Source organism: Phascolarctos cinereus, unplaced genomic scaffold (assembly GCF_003287225.1).
Source record: "Phascolarctos cinereus isolate Bilbo 61053 unplaced genomic scaffold, phaCin_HiC Scaffold_4;HRSCAF=312, whole genome shotgun sequence".
Classification (NCBI taxonomy): Eukaryota; Metazoa; Chordata; class Mammalia; order Diprotodontia; family Phascolarctidae; genus Phascolarctos; species Phascolarctos cinereus.
The window spans coordinates 582,514,134-582,530,147 of record NW_027555847.1 but is presented as its reverse complement, the minus strand read 5'-3'; the positions used below and the strand labels follow the sequence as shown (position 1 = coordinate 582,530,147).

General features: G+C 37.7%; 1 protein-coding gene and 1 pseudogene across 1 annotated transcript in view; one reads left to right on the top strand and one right to left on the bottom strand.

Annotated features, from left to right (window-relative positions):
- Window positions 1-16,014, bottom strand: part of SLC26A7 (solute carrier family 26 member 7) — a 200,047-nt gene that overhangs the window by 75,821 nt on the left and 108,212 nt on the right. Inside the window, exons 5-6 of the mRNA XM_020972903.2 lie at window positions 9,376-9,528; window positions 3,310-3,392 (exon numbers count right to left, since the gene is read on the bottom strand). Coding sequence (XP_020828562.1) covers window positions 3,310-3,392; window positions 9,376-9,528 — 236 coding nt within the window. The remainder of the gene's footprint in view (window positions 1-3,309; window positions 3,393-9,375; window positions 9,529-16,014) is intronic.
- Window positions 309-1,949, top strand: LOC110198528 (growth hormone-inducible transmembrane protein pseudogene; annotated as a pseudogene).

The window sequence follows — 16,014 nt, the reverse complement described above, 5'->3', positions numbered from 1 at the left end:
ATCTCAATGATCAAGCAATTTCCTAAGACTAAATTATAAAAAAAAATTGCCAAGTTGAATTGGTAGAGCTCTCCAGACTGTTGAAAGTACATGTCTCATTGCTGAAAGAAAATGACATAGCTTTGCCCTCCCATACAGTATCTGATAGGTCAACATACCAGCTATAATATAAATACATGTCTTAAAATAAATACAAAGGTAAGGCAGTGCTAAAAATGTAGTTTAAATCCCCGTGTGCAGTATTAGTTTTCTCACGGGACAGCCTATAAGCTATTTGAAGGAACTACGGATGTTTTTTTTCCCCAGAGATGAGAAGTCTTAAGGTAAGGTAGGGGGAGCATGACAGCTATCTTCAGGTATCTGAAGAGCTGACCACTCACTCAATCATAATTGTTGTGTTAGGCTACAGAGAGCAGAGATACAAACAAAGTCTTAAAAGTGGAATAGGCTGTCCTGGTAGCTAATGAGCTCCCCCCTCATTGTAGGTCTTCAAACAGAGGCTAGATGATCGCTAAGAGGTCATACATGCTATAGAGGAGATTCTTTTCCACATATACATTGGACTACACGCTTCTAAGGTCCCTTCCAATTTTGAGAATATAGCGTTTGAACATCCATTATATTACTCCTTTGTAATGAGTATTGTTTTTCTTACATAGAATCAAGCATTTACAAATGTTTTCTCTTGGCCTACCCAATTTGGAGTAAAAAAAATGTGACACATTTCCAGGTCTTCTTTAGCTTCAGAAATTCTTTTTTTTTTTTTTGAGCTATTGAAATCACTTTTGAAATAAATGTCAAACAGGGTGGAGGTGGAGGAGAAGGGCAGGGCAGAGGGTCCAGTGTTTGCACTTTTGGCCAGATCAGGAGGCCAGATGGGCTGTTGAGCTGACCAGCAGGGGTGAACATTTCAGAAATAATCAGTGAACCTGTTGCAATACCAGCTGGCAGCATAGTTTGTATGTCTCCAGACCCTGACCCTACCTTCCAGGATTATCCACCCAGCACTCACCAAGACCTCGCCTGTTCTGAGAAATTCCATTCTGAAGACAAATCAATGGCTCTGGTGATCCAATAGGGGCTATGCCACCAAATCAAGAATTAAGGTCTGATATGGAAAAACTGGCCAAGAAATTAAGGAAGCAGCATTCAAACCATCAGCAGAAAGAGTGTTTAAAATTGATCAGATGGGAAGATGGTTTGTTGCTGGAGGAGATGCTATTGGCCTTGGAGCACTCTGCTTCTATGGCTTGGGAATGTCAAATGAGACTGGGGCTATTGAAAAAGCAGTAATTTGGCCACAGTGGGTGAAGGATAAAATTCATGCCACCTATATGTTTCATAGGGAGTGTTGGTTTTAACAGCATTGTCTGACTTAGCAGTTAGCCAATCACCTGTTTTAAAGACCTTTGGATAAAAGGCTCCTGGTTGACAACTGGAACAACTTTTGCAGCTGTGACTAGAGCTGGGATGCTAGTTCAATCAATATTGTATGAACGAAGCCCAGGCCTAAAACATCCTGCTTGGATGTTCCATTCTGGTGTCATGAGTACAGTGGTGGCCCTTCTGACTTTGTTTGATGGCCCTCTGATCCTCAAAGCTCTTTGGTATACAGCAAGCATTGTGGGTGGCCTCTCTACTGTAGCCACGTGTGCCCCAAGTGAAAAATTTCTAAACATGGGAGCACCACTGGGAGTGGGTCTGGGCGCTGTTTTTGTTTCTTCTCTGCTGGTCTTTACTCTGTGGCAACATATGATAGATTAGTTCTTTTTAGCACGTCCCTTCTATATGTTACCCAAAAAGTCATCAGGCATGTAGAAGTAGTGCCAATGTATGGCACAGAAAGATATGACCCCATTAACTCAATGATGGGAATCTGCATGGATATACTAAATATCTTTATGCGAGTAGCCACTACGCTAGTAATCGGGAACAACAAAAAGAAATGAACTGATTGCATTTTAATCATCCAAACAGAAACCAATACTCTTGCTTGTGTTCTTGGTATGTGTATTTATTAAATCATTTCTTGTACAAGCAGCTTTGGTTGAAGTCAGAAGTTCAGAGCCACTTTAGCATAGTTAAGATGTTCCAGTATAATGCGATGCTTCAAGTTCTACCTTTCTTGAGAATAAATTCAGCACTTCTCTTGCTTAAATAAGCACATAAACTTTCCAGTTTTCATATTTGAGTAATTGCTAATGGAAAAGGACCAAACTTTTCAGTATTACCACTTTGTTTCAACATTCTGTTGGTTGCCCAGATTTTTACTTCTTTCATAACATTATTTAACAAAGATTTATTGCCATCCAAAAAGGAGTCAACTGTGCACAAGAGACAGCCTCAGGATTGATGTAGAGGACCTGTCTCTAGTTTTAGATTTGGCTGTAAGAGTGTTTAAGTGATTGCCACTTCCTAACTGGCAACAGATAGGGTTTATCAGGTCTAGTTATTGGTGTACAGCTGTCTTCAACATAATTAACACCACCTGATATTTTCAGGTGAAACATCTATCCTAAAAAGACAGTCAAGCATCCTTGTGACAATATCTTTGGAATATTAATATAATATTCATATTTCAAGTATAGGGAAGGCACTTTGGCAATCCATTGAGTCTCAAAATGCTAACCTCTACCAAGTATTCCTATCATAGTTTATATTTGTAAATTCTGTATCTGAATCATCTAGAACCATTTATTTTGAGACATATTTTGCTTTAAACTTAAAGCTTCAAAAGTATCAAATAGGTTACCTATTCCAACCTTGCTACAGTTAAGTGCATTGATACACACAGATGTGGCTTTTTCAACATAGGACAAAGATTGGGCTTATCTCTGTCTTTTATTTTCAAAAAAGATCCTGTTTGTCATTTAGGATGTGGAATCATTTTCTTTTCCAACACTATCAGAGAGCAATGTTACTGCATCCCTCTCCAATAAATGCTAAAATTAGAGGACAAATTAGTTCTGTCTTCATAAAATATTATTTTTATTCATGTTAATTTTTCCACAGATTGTCCCCCTCAATACATTATTAATTTAGAAACAAATTCCTTGTAAGTAAAACTTGCAAATTTATGATACAGAATAAATTATTTTTGAAAGCTTTTTCATGAATGAAATTGAGTCTGTAAAATTATTGCAGTGATACAATTACTATTTCTGGCAAGATGTGTTTATCACCAGCTATCCAGAAATAGCTAATTTATCCACTGGAGATATATGGTGTACTTATTTCTGAAATAATAAAATCTAGCTTGAAAAAAAAAAGAAATAAATGGCAAACATAAGCAAATAAAGACCACATTACCCATCTGGAATATGTCCCACAACATCCAATCCGTAGGTGTATTCCATGTTGGCACAATAGCAAGCAAATGATGCAGCAATAATCTATTTGATTAGATAAAAATGAAATATTAAAGGCTTCACAGACACTCAATAACCAGCTTAAAAGTAAACACTTTTATGTTTCCTTGTATTTTTAAGAACATAGTTGCTATGTAGATATTAAGATTTGTTGAGAAAAAAAATACATTCTAAATCAAGGAAAAGTCAACACAGTTGATTTGTAAGTACCCTTGCTAGTTAACCCTATTGTGCCTGAAAATAGCATCACCAATAATTTTTTTTTACTAAATCCTACGTATAATAATTGCAACTCATTTCTATAGCACTTTGAACTTTACAGACCTGACCCTCTCTCCCCCCTGAACAACTTTGAGAGGTAGACAGCCTCATCTTCTAGATGATTAAAAGCAAGGCTATGAGAAGTTAGGTATCTTGCCCAAAATCAAACAGGTACTAAAGTGGCACAATGAGGATAAGTTCCATACGAGGGATTCTTAACCTTTTTTGTGTCATAGACTCCTTTAACAATCTGGCGAAACCTATGCACATCAGAATAATGTGTTAAAATGCATAAAATGAAATAGATAGGATTACAAAGGAAACCAAAGGTTGGTGAAAGTAAAGATATATTATTTTCTAAACCAGTTCATAGATCTCCTGAAATCTATCCACAGAAGAGGTCTGCAAATCCCAGTTTAAAAGCCCCTGCTTTATTTAAAGTATACTGTACACCCCATACTCTGTAGTCAGCACATTCAAAAGCTACTGGAGATGTATATGGCATGGAAAGAAAAGACCATAGACTGGGCACTGAAAGAGACTCCATGAGATCACCTAATCCGAACATCTCATTTTTACAAATGAGGAAACTGAGGCTAAGAGAGATTATATGACTTGGTGACAAAGGCTGAAGAACAGAGCTTAAATCTGAATTCAGGTGCTCTCCCTCCAAATCCAGTTATTAAGAATAAGAAATACTATCCAGGCAAGTCCACTAGCCCTTTCAGCTCAGCGTTCTATCTGACTGTGGCATTTTTGTGTGTGTTTTAGGTTGCTCGTTATTATAGCTACCTCATTAAATAAGAAAACTATTAACTTAGAAAAATATTTTTCAACAGAAGTATCATCTGAAATCTACTGCTCACTGCAGGGTTTTAATTATTTAATGAGAAGTTGGGCAGACATCTAGAAATTTGTTTAAAGAACTGGCTAACCTTTGGAAAAAGGATTATGAATTTTCCACATGTCACTTTAGATTTGTCTTCTTTGCGTTATCTTTAATATTATAAACTCCTATAACACTAGAAGAGTGTTCTTTTTTAATCACAAAACAAATCAAAATAAAACAAAACATACTATATTACAAAGCAGGCATTCAATAATTCATGATAATAGCAGCTCCATTGTTTAAAAAACAAACAAAAAACAGTACTGAGAATGTGCCTTATAATATATCCTTACCTCAGATACAACTATAACCACATTGACACTGATGGAAACTAGATCAATGAATTTTATTGGACTATAATTAAAAATCATGAAAAGCTTGTCAAGTTAAAGAAATTACATTATGCCTTAAAAAGGTGATGCTCCATACATGTGAGACTCTGTCAACTATTTTATCTGTAATACATGCACCAGAAATCACATAGTAAGATACGGAGCTAACCTAACCTGAGCTACTGAATTGGCCCCCCATATGTAGTGACTCATCCTTATCACTTCAGTCTTATGTGTGTGACAGCAAGTCAGACTTTTTGCAATCAGTACAACCTAACTCTTCACTTTTCAATACTTCTTACACACAAACACGAACAAGGTTCTCTGTAATTCCACAATAATAACAATGTTATATTTAAAAGGGATGGGCATCCCTTTTGTTTGTTGTGAATTTGCTTTTTGGATTCCACAAGAATATAATAAAATCATATCCATCCTCCAAAAAAGCATTTATAAAATATGTATTTGCACCTGGCTTTGGTCTACTGTAAGTTACAGAGTTGTTTCTCTCCAGATGGGCCTCAAAGAAGGCAGCAAAGCAGAAAGTACTGGTCTGGCAACTGGGAGATAGGGAGTTTACTCTTCTGCTAATGACCTGTGTGACATTGGGTAATTCATTTGAACTCTCTGGGTCTCAGTTTCCTTATATGTAGATGAAGAGGATAGAATAGATTTCTTCCAGCTATACAGTTTTAATAAGAATTATGGAAGAATCCTCTGCCCCTATGGCTCTTTCATCTGATCAGTTCCTTTTAAAACCTCCATTCCTCCTTCATTCCTCTCTGAGCCACTCCTGACTCTCTAGACTTCTTCCTTATACCCCTGGTTTTCAAGCTTCCTTTTAAGTGAAGTATTCCCACCCACCTCCATTTGAAAGTAAGCTCCTTGAGAGCAGGGACTGGCTTCCTTTTTACTTCAATTCATATTTCTCATGCTTAACACAATTAAGTGCTAAATAAACACTGACTGACTTGACTTGTTGACTTTCGTATGTATTGTCTTATCCTTACAAGAACCTCTAAGGTGGGCAGATCGAGTACTATTATATTCACTCTACAGAAGTGGAAAGTGAGTCTCAGGCAGACATCAGAGAGCTCCTCCCCCGTCCTCCATTTAAAGAAGACCCAGAATAGCCATCTCATGCCCCATGACAGGCACTCTTTGCCCCTTAACCTCCCCATTCCCTTAAGCTTTTTTTAAAAATTTATTATAATTTATTAATTTATTAGAATATATACTCTTCCTCTTGAGGTTGTAGACTGTCTTTTGCCTTTCTTTATATCCCCACTGCTTAGCACAGTATCTAACACCTAGGAGTCACTTAATAAATGTTTATTGACTAATAATGGATCTTACATATCTGAGAGGTACTTTATTTCTCCATCTGGATATTTTAAAGAAGAATAAATAATATTGAGAACTGCCATAAATACATATATATATTTGGTGAGTTCAAATAGCCTTAGTGCTTTTCTATCTTAGAGATAGGAGGGAGGGGGATCATCTTTCTATGAAATACCTAAGCAAAATACATTTTGTAAGGACAATTTTCCTAACTGCTAGTTTTCAAATCAACAAACATATATTAGCCACCTACTATGTGTACGACACTGTGACAGATGCTAGAGAGAGAGAGAGAGATAAAAAAACGATGCAGTAACTTCTTACTTCAAGGAGCTCACAGCTTAATCATGGAGGTTAGGAAAGGGCAAATAAGATGATATAAAGCAGAATCTAATAAGGGTAAAGGAGAACCAAGAGAACTTCTATGAGAGAGTGGAAAGTAGAGAAATCACAGAGTCATAAATCTAGAGCTGGAAACGACCAGACGGGGCCATCTAACCCAAACCCCTCATTCTACAGATAAATGTAGCTCAGGGAGATGAAATAATTTGTCTAATGTCATACAAGTAGAAAGAATCAAAAGTAAGATTGGAATCCAAGTCCTCACACTCCAGAATAGGTGCTTTTTCTACTCTACTACACAGCATCTCTCTAATCTGGAGATACAGATGAGAAAGTAAGGAAGAGGGGGTCAGATAAGGCATTTTGGAAAAGGCAGCATCTGAATTGGGCATTTGGGAATTGGAGGAAGGGATGGACATAACAATAATAGACAGAAATTGGGGAGGAAGGTGGTATTTTTTCTAAAAACTGAAAATGGGTAAAGGCAAAAGACAGAAGAGGGTAGGATGAGGGGAAGTGAAGGGAATAAGCATTCCCATTGCACCTACTACCGGTCAGGCACTGTGCAAAGTATTTTTTACAAATACTATTACATTTGATTCTCACAACTCTACAAGGTAAGTGCTCTTATTATCTCTATTTAGCAAACAGATATTAAGTGACTTGCTCAAGGTCACATAGCTAGTAAGTATCTGAGGCCAGATTTGTAATCAGGTCTCCCTGACTCCAGGTACTGCACCATTCACTGAGAACAAGGAACAGTAAAGAGTATGATTTGTCTGGTATGTAGAATGGAAAAGAAGGGCCAGATGTGAAAGAGATTTTAGAGGCAGAAATGACAAGACTTAGCAAATTATTAAATTTATGGAGTGAAGGAGAGGGAAGATTCAAAGATGTTCTGAAATGGCAAATCGTTAAATGTGTGGAATGAAGGAGAGATTCAAAGATGTTCTGAGACTGTGAGTTTGAGGAATCTAAGATCCATTGTTGTTGTTCATCCTTTATTTTCGAAGAGGGCCAGTGACATCACAGGGAGATGTCTTGACTTGCAAGTGAATTGGATTTAGGTGAGGCAGTTGCACGTCAGCCTCACTCTTTCTTGCAGAGTCATCAGAAGTCCAGTAGCAGGACAAAAGTCAGGACGACTAGAAAAGGCCCAGATCAGTGGATGACCTTGGCATCTTGTATGTCTCAATAAGCCTTAAGTGTTCCACGGCACCTGCTTCAGCTGTTTTCATGGTCATTTGGAACAAATTGTTCTCATCCTCCCATTCCACCAGGGAAAGTCTTTCACATGCTTGGGATAGACATCCCCCTAACTCACTGACAGATTTGAAGCCCACTGATCACTCCTAACGGTGATGTTAATGATGAATCCATTAACAAGGATATAGAAGGTAGGGGAATGGCAGAGTTAGTGGGGGAAGATGACAAATTAAGTTTTAAATATATTGAGTTTAAGATGCCAGTAGATCATCTAAGTAGAGTTCTCCATAAATAGTTGGATATATGAAAAGAGCTCTGGAGAAAGATTGAGGGGAAAGAGTGATTTGAACAAGGGTGATCACTGAAGCCATGGGAGAGAATGAAATCAATAAAGAAACAAGAATGTAGGGGAAAAAAGAGAAGAGATTCTAGAATAGAAACTGGGCAATACTCATGTTTAAGGGTCAATTAGAAGATGAGAAATTGAATAGAGACGGACAGATGAGAGGAGAATGATGAGAGTACAGTGTCACAAAAACTAAGACAGAGAGTATCAAGAAGGTGGGAGTTGTCCACAGAGTAAAATGTTTCAGAAACAGCAAGGAATATGAGACTAGGGGGAAAACACCATTGGATTTCATAATTAGGAGGTCTGCAAGTGACCTTGGAGAGAAAAGTTTCAGTAGAGTGGTAGGAATGGAAGTCAGAATGAAAAGAGTTGAGGAAGATGAAGGGGTGATGGAAAGGGGCTAGCAAGTATATACTACTCTCTACTTTTACAAATTAATGGAATTTCTATAAAGTACTGACTTTATGAAAGGATATCATAACAAAGTAAATGATCATTTAAGCATCATTCCTAATACAGATGTTGAGACTACATGTTTATTAATGTTAATTAGCCATCAATGAACTGAGAGACCTTGCTAGCATTGACACTTCTTGACCTACTAGCTTATTTTAAACTGTGGTCATTTAAGGCTTTTCAAACATCAAAATCCTTTTTTTAAAAAAGCAAATATTCTTAGAAGTAAATATTAAACATTAGAACAATCTGGACCCTTTTCCAGATTCTACAAACACCACCTTACTATGCTAACAGCCCCTGATTAACACATCAAAGATAAAACCCCATTCTATAGATATAATTAGTGTCAACATGGGCCCCATTGACAAATTTTAATTTGCCGATCATTTATATCTATTTGCCAGTTTCTTGGACATTAGCCATCACATCTGTATATCAGCTCAGTAAAATGCCAGTCAGAGATTTTCAACATCATCTTCACACTGCTTTGTGGAGAATGATGTCCACAATCTTTCAAGTGTAGCCCTCAAAAGAGTCTCACAGTACTACATCTTAGGCTATATGTTCTTGTACTTGTGTGAGAAATCACAAACATATGAGCAATGCTTTATAAATTGGAACCATATGTGACTTCTTTTTTAAATTATTTACTCAAACTGTTTCCTGTTCTTACATTAATGTATAGCCATGCAAATTAGTCCTGTCTTTAATGAGAGGCAGGTGTAGCTGTGGGCACCCATAGACAACATAGTAAGCATTGGCAGATTCCTCAAACAACTGTGAACTTTGTACTGCAGAAATCCTAATAGTTGATTTCCTACTTACCAAAACTAAATCGACAGGAAGGACAACTTTAATTTTCCTTTTAAACTGTTCATTGAGCTCTTTAACAAGAACGAGCACCACGATGCTCAGTAAGGACAGCAGCAGTGCTTCTAATTGAACCGACTTGATGTTTTCAAAGACGTAGGCATAGATCTACAGGGACGCAAGAACAGAAACACACAGGAACGTAGTTATTGGGGCTGTTTGTGCACACAAAGCTGCTGAATACCAAGCTCTGGACCCACACGTAGCAACAGTTTGCTCAAGGACACTGATCACACTGAGGAAGAACAGTTGGTGTCAATGGAGACTGCACTGTTACTTTTGGCTCCCTGTACACAACAGTCCCAGCTATTCCTTTGTGGTAGTTCAGCAGTGGCTGGTGCTTGTGTATATTCATCCATCATACCACCAAGCAAATGGAGCATGAGGGATTAGTTGAACCCCAAAAGACTACAAACAAAACAACCCCACCTGTTACTCTCTCCCTTCCTTTGCAGAACTGCAAAAATAGCCTGCCATATGTCAGGCCACCTCAAGGCATAAACCTTCACCCTCCCCACCACCACTTCCTACCTATTGCACTAGAAATGGTAATTAAATCAACAATATCATTATTTTTGTATGTCAAGGCATATCAGCTTTCTAATCTATGGCTCAATTTGCCATCCTTGTGACACCCCGGACACAAATTCTCTTCCTTGGACACCACTCCCCTAAATGTATTTTTCACCCCAATTAGAATGCCGGCATATCTAAAATACTTGATGACAGGGACAATCTCAGTTTTGCATTTGTAGCCCTAATACCTAGGATATTTCTTAGCATATATGAAGTGCCTAACAAATGCTTATTCATTCATTCAATATCTTCCGATGTCTTGGATCTCTACTTGTTAGCTGTTTGACCTTGGATGAAGCATGTTAACTGCCCTAAGAATCATTTGCCTTTTCTGTGAAATGGGTACCATAATATCTGAACTGTATATCTTAAGCAATTGTTCTGAGTGTGATAATGTACCTAAAAGTGGTTCGAAAACTATAGAACACTACAAAAATGGGTATCACTTCCTCTGTTCTTCTGGACTTCAACTTTTCCCTCTTTTTCTCCTTCTTCCTCCTCTTCTTTTGTTTTTATAACCACACATATATAAAATACTTTCTATTGGTATCTGTAAAAGTTTCATAATATTTGGCTACTAATTATTTATAAAATTCCATCAGTGGTATTGGACTGATATATATACCCTTTGCAACAGTAAGCCTCATTGAAAAGCAGGGTTTTAATTAATTTTTTAACAAAGCAATTAATGCTGATTAATAATTTTATAGTGATAAATGGCTAAATGACATTTACATGATCTTTTGCCATGTACAATGACATGATCTTTTGGTGCCATGTAAGCTAACTATACAACTATTTTTCATATTCAAAGATGACATTATTCATGTTTGGTGTAATAGAAAGTCCATTGTTGGACTAGAAGTTCTTTCCACATGGCATATTGTACACACAAAATTCTAATGAAGAGCTTTTGAGATACAGACATAATCTGTATAAAACTAGACCAACCAACACAGTGGAATAATTAATAAATTATAACCAAACTCTAACCTAAATTGTGAAACTTTTATATACTGGTTTGGCCAAACCCTATAAACTAGCCTGACTCAGGTCCAGCACCCAGTTCAAATCAGTTACATAATTCACCATTCTTTCAGGCCTAGGAAAACATTGGGAAGTTCCTAGGCATTTTCCCTTAGTTTCTCTACTCCCTATACTTTCTTGAAGGGAAAAAGGGTTTCCTGAACCCATAGGATTTAGTTCTAACCAATTTCTCTCTTCTTCAGTGAAATGCACTGGGGCTCAGTATGTTTCTATTGCTTTGTTCCTATGAAGAAACAGATGATGCTTTTCCAAGGGGTGGAAGCTAGATTTAACTTTTTTTAAAAGGCAAAGTCCAGACTCATCTGAAATTCATCATCTCTAGTTATTGAATTAAAAGTTGGCAGACTCTTAAGAAGGAAAGAGCCCCACTTCCCATCTCCTTTCAAGGATGTCACTGGATCCTGTGACCCCTCCCCTTGTCATCACTCCCTCAGGAGTCCAAATTCATCTGAGTTTCTCCTCCACCTTCTTTATCTGCCTCTTCCCACAGTATCTCTCTAGTACTTCACTATCTGGGTTAAGTCAAAAGTTCTCCTCCACTTGCTGCTCATCAGCCGTGATTTCCTCTGATGACTTGAGATGCAAGGTCTCCATACCTTAGGAATATTTCAAAAGGTCTCCAACCAGCAGAATATGTCCCTCAATTTCCTAGTGGGTAACCACATTCCTTCTAAAACAGACCATATTTGTGACTATACTAATAATAATAGCTAGCAATTTAAATAGCACTTCAGATATTTGAAAATATCTTATTTTATCCTCACAGCAATACTGGAGGGTAAGTACTATTACTAACCCCTTTAACCCCAGAGGCTAAATGACTTGCTTAGGGCCATACATTTGCTAAGTGTCTAAGGCTAAATATGTTTTGACTCCAGATACAATATTCTATCCATAATGCTATCTAGCTGTCCCATAGATCCCTTTGGCAGTCTTGTAAATCCATCAACCCTTTCTCAAAATGTTTTTAAGTGCGAAAAATTAAATACATAGGATTTTTTTTCAGTTCACAGACCCCAGCTTAAAAACTGCTGCTCTAAAGATTGATTTTAACTTTTTTCTCTCTTGAATTTTGGATGTCCAGGATCGCACCTCTATTTTATTTTATTTTATTTTATTTTTTAGGCAATTGGGGTTAAGTGACTTGCCCAGGGTCACACTGCTAGTAAGTGTCAAGTGGTTGGTCTGAGGCCGTATTTGAACTCAGGTCCTCCTGACTTCAGGTCCAGTGCTCTATCCACTGTGCCACCTAGCTGCCCCTGCACCTCCATTTTAAAACTGAGATCCTGGAGTTCTGCTTCCCAAGATGGTGGAGTATGAAGTAAGTTGCTCTCACCCTGTCTTATTGACCTCTGAAAGCCCAGAAAATATTGCCCCTGGAAAAACCCAGGAACAGCTGAACCAGCAGAAAGATGGTGTACAGTCAGGAAGCTTGGAGGATTAATGGGAAAGGCCTATCTCACTCTGGGGAAGGGGGAGCAGTACAAATGGGAGGCATCCCAGCAAGCTAGTGAAAAGCTCCACCTCAGCAGGTGTCCTCCAGGGGCCAGATTACCCACCCCTACCCCTAGATCTCCAGTGTTACCGATTCCATACCAGGTAAGCTGCCAGAACCCTGCAGCCTCCAACTGCCAGTACCTGAGATCCCAGCACACTAAGCCAGTGTTGTCCTCTTCTGATTTTCTGCCTTGATCTTCCCTGTCATCATAACAAGAATCTATGGTCACTGTATGTTTCTTTTTGCTCATGGTGTTTGCTTATTTCCTGACTTTAAAAAAGGGGGGGAGGGCACTGACCCCAGCTTCTCATGCTGGAGTCCCAGGGCCTGGTCACTGGCTTTGTGTACTGGGTCTCAGGTGCTTGCCATCAAGTCCCATTTCACTGTTCTTTAATGATATCTAAAAAAGATGATAGAATTAACCATGAGGCTTACAAACCAATTCATAAGCTTCATTTTTATTAGCTCTTGGTATTCTAGAAATAGTTTTTAATTCAAAGTAATTAATCCATAATTACAGAATCATTGGACTGCAAAGGATCTCAAGAAACAACCTATTTCATGAGCTTTCCTCTAGGATGAATTTACTTTTTTTTTTTAGGATGAATTTACTTTGAAAGGAAATTGAGAAAGCCTTCATTTATAAATAATTAGGATAAGCAGGCACTGAAATACGAGAATCATCTAAAGAACCAACCTGAAGCTCCTTTCAAATTTGGAGACTGAAAACAAATCCTAAACCTTAACAGGCAGCTAGCCTGGCCTGGAGTCAGGAAGAATCATCTTCCTGAGTTCAAATCTGGCTTCATACACTTATTAACTATCTGTGTGTGATCCTGGGCAAGTCACCTAGCCCTTTTTGCCTTAGTTTCCTCATCTGTAAAATGAGCTGGAGAAGGAAATGGCAAACCACTCTAGTATCCCTGCCAAGAAAACCCCGAATGGGGTCATAAAGAGTTGGACACAACGGAAAATGACTGAACAATAACAACAACAACAACAACAACAAATCTCTTCACATTTGAAATTAATTAAATAGCTTCAAATGTGATCCCCAGGTAGCATCTCAGATAGAGTCTTCAACTGGAGTCAGGAAAACCTGAGCTCAAATACAATCTCAGATGCATACTAGCCAAGTGACCATAGACAAGTCCTTTAGCTCCCATGAATCTCAGTTTTCCCATCTACAAAATGAGGTGAGAATAGGGCTGTTAGAAGGAACAAATGAGAAAACATATGTAAAGCAATTTAAAAATATCAAAGTGGCAAATGCTAGCTATTAAATAGGAAAAGTCCTAAATTCATCAGTGTGAGAAGATAGGGACAGTTTTTCTGGGAGAGAGAGAAAAACAAACAGGAAAGAACAGCTAAATTGTACTACATTACCATGTCCCTTGAAAATAGGAAATATATTTAACTTGCTCCTTTGGAAATTTTGACAGTAAACATAAAAAAAAATCCTCATATTCTCATTCAAAGGATTTATTTTCATTTTTTCCATTCCTGACTATGGAACTTAAAAAAAATTAATGAAATCAAGAAAATCAAAAATTTGCCTGATATTTGTGAAGAAAGTTGAGAGCTTTCAGTATCGTAAGCTTTTAAGTTGGGAGGAAGCTTAGAGATCATCTACTTCTACCCATTCCATTTGACAAATGAAGAAACTGACATGCAGAGAGGACAAATAGCTTTTATGGTTACAAAAGTAATAAGTAGTTTTGGATAGTTGATATGGGGGAAAAATCACTTTTGTTTAAGGTAAATTTCCCTGTAAGTATGTCTCAAAGTCTTCGGTCAAATCCATCCCAGAGATCTTGACAGATAGACTATGAAAAGTAAATGTGGGAGAGCTTAGGAGGAATATAGCTTAAGTAACCCATAAATAGATTTATTGTATAGAACAGAATAAAAAGTTCTGCCTGAAATCAACTCTGTAGATTCAAATAGAATAGAATTTTTACAAACACAGTGATGCTAGAAGCCTATTTGCTTAATTATCCTTCATAGTAATACAGTAATTATCAATTGACATTGCATTATCTTCTCATTGTTTAAGAATGGGGAAAAGGGGGAGAGCTGGTGGAATAATAATATGCTGTTCCTCAACTCATCCCTGCCATAATAAGAGACTTCAGTTAAAAGGCCAGCAAGGGCTTATGTGAGGAAGTGACTTTCTGTTGTTAATAATGTTAGACCTCCTTGATTCAAAATTGCCATGTCCATTACAAAGGGGCAATGCTCACTATGACCCTCAAGACCTAGCCTAGAATAAAAAGCATGATACAAGGGTTGATTTCACCTTCAGTCTTCAGGAAGTAGAGCAGCTTAAGATGTTAAGAGTCTCCTAAGAACAGAGATCACTACATGTGATCTAACTAGAATGAAGAGATGGCAGATATAAGGATGCACAGTGTTCTTATTCAACCCTTCAACTCCAGTGATCAGAAGAACAGCAGGTAAATCTTACTTACTTTTTCCTTCTCTTCTTTTGGGCAAGTAAAGGAGTAAGCATTATAAATAATACTTCCCCTCACTTTCCCTCTGATTCTATGGAAAAAGGAGATCTATATGGATTCATCTTAAGGCTCAACTAGATAGAAAAGTAAAGTCATGTGAAGGAGTATGTGTGTATTTGGGGTTACTCTTAAGAATTATGTCCCCAACTTATTGAAGTAATTTCTACTATGAAAGTCATTGTTGAGTTGTTTTCAGTCATGTCTGACTCTTCATGACCTCTTTGGAGTTTTCTTGGCAATGATACTGGAGTTGTTTGCCATTTCTTTCTCCTAATCATGGTTAACAGGGTTAAGTGACTTGCCCAGAGTCACACAGCTAGCAAGTGTCTGAGGCCAGATCTGAACTCAGGAAGATGAATCTTCCTAACTCCAGGTCCTGCACCATCTGGCTACCGTTACTGTCAATGCATTTCCATATTTGTACTAAGCTAGAAATGTTTCCTAGTGCCCATTTATAATTGCAAGTCATAATTACTTATATCTTACCTTTCTTAATCACAGTTGTATCTTTTGTTACATAAAGGATGAGGAGGGTGAAGTGGAAAATCAGCAAGCATTTATTGAATGCCTACTCTGTGCTAGGTGCTGAGAACACAAAGACAAAAATGAAACATTCCATACCTGCAAGATGCTTAAATTTTATCAGGGGAGACACACTGTATACATACATACACACACATACACACACATACACACACACAAAGACACCCACACATAAATACATATAATGGGAAGGAGGATGGAAGAGCATTCATAAAATTCTTACTATGTGCCAGACACTATGCTAAACATGTTACAGATATTATTTCAATTGATCTACACAATAATTCTGGAATGTAGGTCTATTGTGATCCCCATTTTGCAGTTGAGAAGAATAAGGTAGGCAGAGATTAAATAACTTGCCCAAAGATACATACCTAGTAAGTGTCTAAGAACACATAACACATCTGGACTCAG